Source organism: Dermacentor albipictus, chromosome 2 (genome assembly GCF_038994185.2).
Source record: "Dermacentor albipictus isolate Rhodes 1998 colony chromosome 2, USDA_Dalb.pri_finalv2, whole genome shotgun sequence".
NCBI lineage: Eukaryota > Metazoa > Arthropoda > Arachnida > Ixodida > Ixodidae > Dermacentor > Dermacentor albipictus.
The window spans coordinates 23,219,640-23,231,319 of record NC_091822.1 but is presented as its reverse complement, the minus strand read 5'-3'; the positions used below and the strand labels follow the sequence as shown (position 1 = coordinate 23,231,319).

Genomic DNA, 11,680 nt, shown 5'->3' with positions numbered 1-11,680 from the left:
CATCGCAAGCGGAGGCTACAGGGCAGGCCCTCCTGGCCCCCTGCAACCCGTGGCATCCGGCGGCCCCTAAGAAGCCGGATGCCACGCGAGAGCAGGAGGAGAGGGGACTTAGCGCTGCCTCCTTGGCTCGCGTTCCTCACTCGGCGGCCAATACGGGCCGCTTGGCCGGCACAGCGGAAAACGGCCGGTGCGAACCACTTTCTCACGAGCATTGAGCTGCTACGGCGGTCAAGGTGTCGGCTACCCCAGCGACCACCCCTTTAAGCAGCAGCTCGGACTGCTCACTGCCGCCTTTGTCTAACAGTTTGTCGGTGTATGAGAAGGCACTCCTGTCGTCGCTGCGGACTCGTTTCAGCGCGATGTACACTGAACGACCGGCTTGCACCTCTCTTGCACGACATCGGATCAACACAGGCGACGAACAGCCGTGGAAATGCAATCCACGTCCCGTTAGTGTGGCCAAGAGGGAGGCAATCGACCAGGCATTGGATGAGCTTATTGAGACCGGCATTTGTCTAACGCTCAAAAATTTCCTGGAATTTACCGGTGGTAATGGTCCCCAATAGAGGCGGCTCTTATCGACTCTGTGTGGACTGCCGCCGGCTGAACGAGCTCACGAGAAAGGATGATTACCCTGTGCCTAACGTGGACTTAATCGTGGCTAATCTAGGCGATACGTGCTACTTCACCACCCTGGACGCAGCTACCTGCAGGTTCAGATAGAGCCGGCTGAGGCGAAGGAAACTGCGTTCACCTCTCACCGAGGCCTTCACCAGTTTAAACGTTATGCCATTTGGCTGCTCTGGAGCTGTAGCTACGTCCCAGAGATTGATTTACAGCATTCTGGGGGACGCAAAGTGGCGCTAAGAATAAGAATGGGCTGGGTTGCGTTTGGCAGGCATTCTGAGGTCATGAACGGCAGGCTGCCATTATCCCTCAAGAGAAAAGTGCATAACAGCTGTGGCTTACCAGTACTCACGTACGGGGCAGAAACCTGGAGGCTTACGAAAAGGGTTCCACTTAAATAGAGGACGACGCAACGAGCTACTTAATGACATCTTAGTTGAAATCAAAAAAACGAAATGGACATGGGCAGGACATGTAATGAGTAGGAAAGATAAGCGATGGTCATTAAAGGTTACGGACTGGATTCCAAGGGAAGGGAAGCGTAGGAGGGGGCGGCAGGAAGTTAGGCGGGCGGATGAGATTAAGAAGTTTGCAGGGACAACATGGCCACAATTAGTACATGACGGGGGTACATGGAGAAGTATGGGCGAGGCCTTTGCCCTGCAGTGGGTGTAACCAGGCTGATGATGATGAAGTTGCGCTATGCGCTGACATACCTCGATGACGTCGTCATCTTCTCTTGGACGTTTGAGGAGCACTCCGCCATCTGAAGGACGTCCTCGAAAGGGTGTGTGCCGCCTGGTTGAATCTAAACCCGAAGAAAGCCAAAATAGCTGAGACTTGTATTTCCCTGTAGGGCTTTACAATCGACAGGGGTCGTTTTCTGCTGTGCAAAGAGAAGGCACGAGCTATCCTCGAATACCCAACGCCGGCGAACATTCAGGGCCTTAGGCGCTTTTTTGGAGACGTTGAGCTACTACAGACAGTTCATCCCGAATTGTACCGCTCTCCAAGCGCCCTTGACCGCACTGCTGAAAATGTCCGCACGATGGAGCTGAGGCCCTGAGCAGGAGGGTGCCTTTCATGCACTATCGCGAGCTCTAGTGGACACAGCCGAACTGAAGCTGCCCGACCTCAACAGGGAGTTGTCCAACAGTTCATTGTCCAAGCTAACGCGAGTGACCTGGGCTTTGGAGCTGTACTGCTTCAGGGGCACGACAGCGTTCTCCGACCAGTCGCCCTTGCGAGCCGGTGACTTAGGACCGCCGATCGCAACTACAGCGTGGCCGAAAGGAAGTGCCTTGCTAAAATTTTTTGCTCTCCGGAAGTTCGACTGCTACATAGACGGAGTGCCGTTTGTGGTGCAGATGGACCACATGGCACTCACCTCGCTTGAGCGCTTGCGCGAGCCCTCAGGCCGCCTCGCGCGCTGGGCATTGACACTGCGGTGGTACAACTTTGATGTGCGCTACCGAAAAGGGAGTTCGAATGTGGTGGCTGACGTTCTGTACCGCGCCCCCGTTTCGGCATCTGACCCTTTGGTCCGTCACTCTCATGAGAATTGGCACCAAGTAGAGACCGGAGCCTGTGTCTGCAATGGCTCGAACGGCGCGACTCCCGATGGTGAAGCGATCCCCGAATCGCCAGCATCGGGAGAGTACGTTTACCTGGTCGACCCCGCTACTTCTTCGGGTATCGTCTTCAGCAGGCAAGAACTACTTAAGGCACGGCAGAGCGATCCATTTTGTCGACAAATCGTTGACGGGCTCAAAGAGGAGTGGGGTGGCAAAGTCGTCAGGCACACACGGACAGCTGGTATTGTTGCTGGCACCGAGTGCGACGCAGCTGGTACTGTTGCTGGCAAGTTCGAGACGTGTCTACTTGACGCCGATGGAGTTTTCCTGCCCTATGTTACATCTGGGAAGGCTCCCCAGGAGTATTTTAGGTGGTGATGTCCCGTAGTCTAAGGAAAACCACCTTGAGCTATTTGTATGACTTGCTGTTGGCCGGACATGCGAGTGGCCTTAGGACTTTCCAAAAGATGTGCCGCTCTGCTACCTGGCCAGGCATGAAGCGTGATGCTCTTCACTATGCCCGCTGGAGTCGCGTGTGCCAGTGCGTGAAGCCTCGCGCAGGCAAACCCCCCGGGCTCATGCAGCCAATCTGACAGCCGCTACCCTGGCATGTCGTAGCCTGTGACGTTACGGGACCTTTTCTCTGAAGACGGCGAGGCTACGTTTTTCTCGTGGCTATCACAGATCGCTTAACGAAATGGGTTAAACTTTTTCTCTTCGGAAGTTAACGGCACGCGCACTCTGAGACAAGTTGACCAAGGTCTTTAACCGCTTCGGCTTTTCGGCTAAGCTGATATCGAACAACGCGTCCTACTTGACGGCCAAGGTGTTCGTGGATGCTTGTGCTGCCTTTGACATTAGGCACCGCAACACAACCACATATCATCCACATGCCAACCCGACAGAGCGGATTAACCGGAACCTCAATCCCTTGCTCGCGATCTTCACCCAGCAACACAGGGATTGGGATGCCTGTCTTAATCAGATAGGCTTCTCTTTGCGGTCTACGGTGAATCGTTCGAGTGGGTACACACCCGTTTTCCTCAACTTCGGGAGAGAGCTGCCAAACCCTGTGGACAGCGTTCTGCGGACCGGCAGCAGGGCATGCGTCACGGAAGCTGGCTTTTCCGGCTACGCGGCGGAACTGCGCTCACGGATGGACGCGGCCCTTAACCTAGCCCATTCCAACCTGGAAAAAGCGCGTGCTTGCAAGAAAGCCCAATACAACCGTGCTCACAGGGACGTGCACTACGGTGTCGGCGTTCTCGTCCCCAGACGCACCCATGTCTTGTGTGACGCTGCCAAAGGCATCTGTGCCTCCATGTCGGCCAATTGGTCGGGCCCGTACCGAGTGAAGCCCAAAATTTCCTCTCTCGTATACAAGCTGACTGGCTCCCAAGGGAGACCAGTCGGTCGTCCAGTTCACGTCTTGGACCTCATACCTTTCGTTGCCAGAAGCAGCGACTGGGGAGAAGGGCCAGCGGTCAACGAACCGCAGGCAAACCGTGACATGGGCGGCCCCAAGCCATGCCACCGGTACAACCTGAGGAAACGCACCTAGACAGCTTTTCTCCCACCATATCCTAAGCGGACTACGTTCCCTACCGGGCAGGTGTAGAGAGAAATACCGCTACAGTGCGAGGGCACACATCGAAGCGGTGACAGACCCTTGTGGCCTAGTATTCACTCTTATGTGTTGCCCAAGACTCAGCCTGGCAAACGCCCCTTCTTGGGCAACAGCCGGCCGGGCGCCTTTCTGGCAAGTCGGCTATGCCGGTAGGCTTTCCTGTCTTTTCCCCAGCTTCGTCGAATCTTCTTGCCACGCCTAGTTGCTCTGTGCCGCCCGTCTTGCTGACAACGAGGCCACTGTCTCTGGTCCTTTCGCTGTGACAAACGCCTACTTTGGAGGGCCACGATCTTGTGCGAGCCTTGTCTCCTGTTGCCTCGGCCGCCGCTCACTCCGGCTGGTGGTCCCAGTTAAGCGCTTGCGCCTGGCTGAGGGCGGTTTCTCCTGCAGCTGCTGCTATAGCCTGGCCGCCACTCATCCCGGATGCCGTTCCTGTCAACACGGCATTCGGGGTGCCCAGTGATTTTAGTGGTGGCCGCTGCGCCAAAATGGCAGCCACGCCTCGCGTGTCCCAGGCAGCTCCTGTCCGGCAGACCTGAAGCGTTGCTGGCTGACCCACGGTGCTGCGCCACCCCACCCTTCCTTGGCTGGCAATCCTTCCTCATGGCTGTGGGCCCTTCCTGGGGTGTGGAACTTTGTGACCGAGGCTGCCCCCCTGGCTTCGTATCAACAGAAGCGACACCTTCGCCTCTTCGACTGCTGTGGCACCTTCTCCCTGACCGGGTTCTGACGATGACGGCGACACCCTCTTGCACTTTGCCGTGTTGGCTTAGGCCACTTTGGCTGAGTCAACCTTTCCACTTGGCCTCGGTCAGCTTCCTTTGAAGGCTAGCCTTGCTCTATAGGAGAGGAGAATGTGGGGACCGAGGTGCCGTCCCGCACCTCGTTCCCCTTTTGTGTTGTGCTTAGGTCGATCGGTGGGAACCGCCGCCGTAACGACAACATGGCGGACACGGCGAGAGCACCGTAGCAAATTTTCCCCGAAAAACGTGCTTCTCCCTCCCGGCGTCGAATCACCGCGCGAGCAAGTGTCACCGGGACGCGCCATGATTCACATCGTGAGTGGCGGCCCCTGGTCGCCCTCTACACACGAGCTTTCTTCCGGTGAGCGCTTTATTGCCGCGACAGATGCTCACAGGCCTACAACGAGCTCGCTGCATGGGACCTTTGCTGCCGCGACACCTCGTTGTCGGGATAGGCGTACCGCTTACCGGTTAGCCCTAGCGCAGTGAGCGCGCTCACTCTATCGGCCTTGCGGTGAGGCTTTGCCGGTAATCGCCATGACTGTCGCACTATGCTGTATCTTCGTTGAACAAACCCGCGTTTTTTGGCGGTCTGACTCTGGAGCTTTCTCCGCGCCGTGTCGGAGCGTCGACGAACCTTTCCGTAGCGCCTTTGCGCGTTGGGGAGTGGAGGAGCGTCGTGCCTTTTCCTGACCGTCGCTCGTAGGGTGAGCCTTGCGTAAGTGCATCTCCACAATACTTGGAATGTTCGAGCCAGTACTGTAGGATGACACCACATTTCAACTATGGCGATTGTACAGCTCATCACTCCGTGCTGAGCGACGCCGAAGCAAGCAATAGATCACCTATGATCCGCAACTGAAGCGTATCAGCAAGGTAGCTATCCAGGACACACTGCCAACAGTTTTACACCCACACAAACCTTGCAGGGAATCAAAGTTCCAGGAGTAATGGCAGGATATTTCTGAATAGAACAATTTTAAAACAGGAATGTTGTGTACGAAAGCTTGTCCCCTGTAATTCTTGAAGGACAGGTCGTCCATCGTGGACCTCCATGGTCCAAAACCTGATTTATATTGCAAGAACGTTTTGGGATTTCTCTAGCATGAAAACAAAAAGAAAAGAAACGATGCACACTCCTCTTTGTGACTAGCGCCAATATATAGCCGCTGACACGTTTAAAAACAATTTTTTTAATACAACCTTGCTATGGCATGTTACACAATCATTTATAGAAGCATGTTACCGCATGTCGGTACTAAGCTAACAGCTTCTTGTTTTACAATCTTAGCACACCATATTTGCAGGTGTCTCTCGGCAGGCATCGCGTGACCCCGGACGCTGTGTCCGCGGTACTGAAATCGATGTGCGACAGCGGCCAATACCACCTAACCGACAACAACTGCCAGGAGTGGGTGCTTGAACTGCTTCACCGGCTAGACATCAAGATACCAGAGGACTCACCACCAGCGGCGCGCAGGGTTGTGAGAGAGGCAGCAGGGCCGCTAGCGTTGTTTGGTGCATCGTTGCTGAGTGGTGCCCTCCTGCTCGCCGGCCTCTTGGGCTCTAATGGCTCAAGAAGGCGCCATGCACAGCTGCGACTGAGAAGGTTTTGACAATGCCTGAAGTCTTTATTTACTAATGATGCATGCCCGCGAAAACAGAGCTCACCCGCTGTGTAGCCCCATGAAGCCGCAATGATTCTGCTATTTTGTCCTTGAAATTTGCAGAAGTAGCTGCCTGCAAAATTACCAAAAAGTTTCGTTGCGGTGGCGCGTTGCCACATGGCTCCTGGCGCACACTCTGTTGACAAAAATTGTGAGTTGCTAGCATCAGATGTCTTTTAAAGTGTGACTCGACTGACCTGCATGGGCAAATGATAAAAGTTCGGCAGGTGGTATACTTTCGTCGCACGAGAAGACGAAAGCCAGCTGGACATTTGGTAATACATGAAGTTATACAATCGTGGTTTAGACTTCTTTGTAAGACATATTGTTAAGACTCTTGGCGCACCCCGGTTTGGTCATAAATTGTGAGTTGCTAGCATTAGATGTATTTTAGAGTATGACTCCAATGATCTGCCATGGGCAAATAATAAAAGTTCGGCAGGTGTTACACTTTTGCAGCACAAGCTATACAATCGGGGCTAGACTTCCTGAAAGACACAACGAGTTGCAATGTGAAGTACATGTGTAGCACTTAGGTGCAGCGGCACGCGCTTCTTCTGCAGTGGCATACTTGCGCGGACGTTCTCGCGAGACGCAAGAGCGTGCACACTCCTCCATCGCTCGCCCACGCTGCGGTTGCTTAGTAGCTACGGTGTTAAGCTACTAAGCACGAGGTCACGGCGGCCGCGTTTCAATGAGGGCAAAATGCGACAACCACTGTGTACTTAGATTTAGGTGCACGTTAATGAACCCTACCTATAACAGATTTCCGGAGTCCCCCACTACGGCGTACCTCATAATCAAATAGTAGTTTTGGAGCGTAAAAACCCCTAATTTCAATTTTCCATCGCTCGCCGCCGACAACAACCGCTGTCGCCGCACCGTCTGTGACTTGATGAGCAGAGCGCTCTTTTCTGCACATGAATACTTGGAGTGACAGCAATTGTTAAGCGTATTCCGCAGACACTTAAAATTGCTTGCGAGTGCGAATTCTAAAGCATTATACGATTTGCAGACCTCGGAACGTCATCAACGCGCCCATGTTCTACACTCATAACGTGGCGCAACCTTCCCCGCACCATCACGTGTGCCGCCCAATGACACACACACTAGTCAGCAAGATGGCTGCGACGTGACGTGTGCATTCAGGCACGCACTAGGCGCACCTTTAGTAAGTCATATTCGTGGAGCAGCCATGGCGTCAAAGAAGTGTGCTCGTCTCGCAGCCCGGGGGCCCGGGTTCGATTCCCACGCAGACCGATATGTACCGATTATTCTTTCCGAAGCATATTAACGTGTTTGTAGGAAGGTACCTGAGCAATGTGACATCCATGCGAGCATTTCTTGACCTGTTTTGCTTTTTTTGAGAGGGGGGGGGGGCATTTTACGTCACGGCACAGTTTCGCCGATGTCCCCACCAACACAAACCCCTAAGCCTTTAGCCTTAACATGTGAATGGCTTCCACGTACATAGCCTTTGAATTTATTTCGCCACAATCGCTAACATTGTTTAGACACACACATACGGTAGTATATGTGATCACCCTGTGCGCATTTGTCATCGATAATAATAATAATATTTGGGGTTTTACGTGCCAAAACCACTTTCTGATTATGAGGCACGCCGTAGTGGAGGACTCCGGAAATTTTGACGACCTGGGGTTCTTTAACGTGCACCTAAATCTAAGCACGCGGGTGTTTTCGCCTTTCGCCCCCATCGAAATGCGGCCGCCGTGGCGGGGATTCGATCCTGCGACCTCGTACTCAGCAGCCCAACACCATAGCCATTGAGCAACCACGGCGGGTCATTTGTCATGGAGGACTTGAGTATAGAATGATATGCTATCATTTATACTCAAAAATAGGACAAGCGAACGTGCCGTTGGAGACATGTGTATATCAACTTGACGTCTCTTTAGTGGCATGCTAAATAGCCTGTCAACAGGGCGCCTCAGTGAGTGGTGTGTTCTTGGTGTTTGAAGTGATTCTTTCTTCGAACACATTTTTCTTTCTGTAAAAGAGTGCATTTATTACATAATTCATAACCAACTGGCGCCAAATTCACCCCTACTAGAACGTATGCTGGTCCGCTTTTATGCATTCATGGAAATGTGCTTATGTGATTTCTTAGTGACTAATTTACTTATGGTACAATAATGCAACACGACCCAGCAGTTTAGTTTTGATGGCTGTTGTGTAATATATTTTAGTACTTTGCTCTGTTGCATGACCACAGGCGGCGCCCCACTGTAGATATATCAGTTCGCAGTCTAGTATCAGATCAGTTGGCAGTAGTGCGGTGCGGACGCTTGTTTCGGTGCTCTTCCGATTATGCGTGGTGACCGGGACCGGACGGACAGACGACTGCGAGAGCGCCGTGGCTGCGACAAATAGATGGGTTATTTCCTTTAATAATTTGAGAATTGAGATTTAGGCTAGTTTTCAGATCTAGGCTGGTCAGATGAAGTGCTCGCGAAAGAGCAGGTCAGTGACCTAACGGCCGGGTCTTTTCCGGCCGGCAGCTATAGATCTGCAGGGCTCATTTGTGAGTTAACTAGTTTAGACAGGTAGCTAATATTTCTTTTCTAGGTAATCAGCTTTTTGCGGCAGGCAGAATTTTATTTGAGCACGTGGTTGCAAATGTTTTTTTTTTCAAGCTTTCTGTGGTAGGGATAATAAAGTGTTGCTAAGATGCTCAAGCAACTGAAGGTTAAGTGCTAGGAGTGTGAGGCGTCGGAGAATTGGAAGGAAACACGGTTCGAATCTGTAGAGGAGGCCGAAGGCGAGTATTTTATGTGCAAACGCTGCGTATTAAGTGCACGCCTGGCGAGGGCTGACGAAGCGAACACCAGCCTAGCGTTACGTATGAATGCTCTCGAAAAGGTGCTACAGGTAGAGAAGGCAGAGAAGCGCAGACTGCAATAGCAGCTTAGTAAATTGTTGTACGAAAAAAATGGCTGACACCGCCATGCGAAGTCACATTGGCGGACTTTCCAGCGCCAGCCACGTGGAAGGGGCCTGCACTGTCATGGACAGCGATAGGAAAGAAGGTTGGCGTGTACAGACATGAATAGCTACGCCCACGTGGCAACTAGGAAGTCAGGAGGCGATGGAGAGGAGGGGAACAAGCTAACCCTAAGGATTGAGGTCACAGTCAATGGTATGAGGCAGCATAATCTCGAAGTTAGGAGGTAGAAAGGGAATACCATAGGGCTTATCGGTGGTGACTAAACTATGAGTAGGTGCAAGAGAACTACAATGGAGCGTGTAAAGTGTGATAAGCGGGTAGCATTCTGGGCGTTGCTAGGCAGGAAAATGGACGCAGTACTGAGAGATGAAAAAGCGAACTTTCTAAGAAGGTTGCAGAGCTCAATTTGGTAGTGATAGCGGCGGGGCTAAATGGTGTCTTGAATGGTGAAGCCGCAAAAGTAGTGGACAGATTAGCGGAGGGAGTTGACGATTTAAGGGCGATAACACAGCAAGTCCAGATCGTCGTATGCACAGTGCCGGAGGTGCAAGGACAGAACAGAGAAATAACCAAGGACGTTGTGGCTGTTAATCGGCAGATAAGAAAGCTAAGCCAGGAGAAAGGCTTTGAAGTGGCAGACATAAACAGAGAAGTTCATAGAGCAGGCTTTGGCGGAGGCTTTACACGAGATGGCATCCACTTTAATGAAATGCTAGGAGCCGAGATCGGCTGACGCCTGGCAGGCCGGGCAGTAGCTTTTTTGGTGGGTGCACTGTGGCTCAGGGCGTAGGGGTAAGTAGAAACAGTGTAGAAAGTGCAACAATAGAGGCTGACGCCAATAAAATGGCCACTAGGAGATCCAGGAAAAAAACTAAAAAGATGAAATTCAACACCAGGACCGGGTACATAAACATGCAAGGCGCTAGAAAGAGAGCGAAATGGTTAGAAACAGAACAGCAGTTAAAGGACGAAGAAGTAAGTGTATACGCGCTAAGCGAAACACATCTCGCGGATCTAGAAGGCCCACTGTTTATTGAAGTCTACGTCTGGGAAGGGAGCAAACGAACAATGGAGAGGAAGGGAGGAGGAGTAGGTATGCTGATACATCAAGGAACGAATTGGCAAGGAATAAAGTCAACTTGTAAAGAACATTTCTTGGTATCAGGTACAATTGCCGGTAAAAAGATATGGCTAGGAGTAGTTTATTTAGGAACAGGGTACAAATGCAGGCAAGAGAACAAGGATCTTGTGAAATTACTCATCATCATCATCATCATCTTCATAATCCTGGTTACGCCCACTGCAGGACAAAGGCCTCTCCCATACTTCTCCAACTACCCCGGTAATGTGCTAATTGTGGCCATGTTGTCCCTGCAAACTTCATCTCATCCGCCCACCTAACTTTCTGCCGCCCTCTGCTACGCTTCCCTTTCCTTGGAATCCATTCCGTAACTCTTAATGACCATCGGTTATCTTCCCTCCTCATTACGTGTCCTGCCCATGCCCATTTCTTTTTCTTGATTTCAACTAAGATGTGATTAACTCGCGTTAGTTCCCTCACAAATCTGCTCTTTTCTTATCCCTTAACGCTACACCTATCATTCTTTTTTCCATAGCTCGTTGCGTCGTCCTCAATTTAAGTAGAACCCTTTTCGTAAGCCTCCAGGTTTCTGCCCCGTACGTGAGTACTGGTAAGACACAGCTGTTATAAACTTTTCTCTGGAGGGATAATGGCAACCTGCTGTTCATGATCTGAGAATGCCTGCCAAATGCACCCCAGCCCATTCTTATTCTTTTGATTATTTCAGTCTTATGATCCGGATCCGCAGTCACTACCTGTCCTAAGTAGATGTATTCCCTTACCACTTCGAGTGCCTTACTACCTATCGTAAACTGCTCTTCTCTTCCAAGACAGTTAAACATTACTTTAGTTTTCTGCAGATTAATCTTTAGACCCACCCTTCGGCTTTGCCTCTCCAGGTCGGTGAGCATGCATTGCAGTTGGTCCCCTGAGTTACCAAGCAAGGCAATATCAGCGAATCGCAAGTTACTAAGGTATTCTCCATTAATTCTTATCCCCAAATCTTCCCAATCCAGGTCTCTGAATACCTCCTGTAAACACGCTGTGAATAGCATTGGAGAGATCGTATCTCCCTGCCTGACGCCTTTCTTTATTGGGATTTTGTTGCTTTCTTTATGGAGGACTATGGTGGCTGTGGAGCCGCTATAGATATCTTTCAGTATTTTTACATATGGCTCGCCTACACCCTGATTCCGCAATGCCTCCATGACTGCTGAGGTTTCGACAAAATCAAACGCTTTCTCGTAATCAATGAAAGCTATATATAAGGGTTGGTTATATTCCGCACATTTCTCAATCACCTGATTGATAGTGTGAATACGGTGTATTGTTGAGTAGCCTTTACGGAATCCTGCCTGGTCCTTTGGTTGATGGAAGTCTAAGGTGTTCCTGA

General features: G+C 51.4%; 1 protein-coding gene across 11 annotated transcripts in view; it reads left to right on the top strand.

The window, feature by feature from the left end:
• LOC135897935 (testis-specific serine/threonine-protein kinase 3-like) overlaps positions 1-6,697 on the top strand; it is a 245,996-nt gene extending 239,299 nt beyond the window's left edge. For 3 of the 11 annotated variants that reach the window (XM_070533522.1, XM_070533523.1, XM_070533517.1), the window contains one exon: positions 5,879-6,693. In XM_070533522.1, the coding sequence (XP_070389623.1) occupies positions 5,879-6,187 (309 nt within the window). In that variant the 3' untranslated portion in view covers positions 6,188-6,693. Of the gene's footprint in view, positions 1-5,878 lie in introns of all 11 variants that reach the window. The other 8 variants (XM_070533526.1, XM_070533525.1, XM_070533520.1 and 5 more) reach the window with 6 other exon arrangements.
• Positions 6,698-11,680: the final 4,983 nt, after the last annotated feature.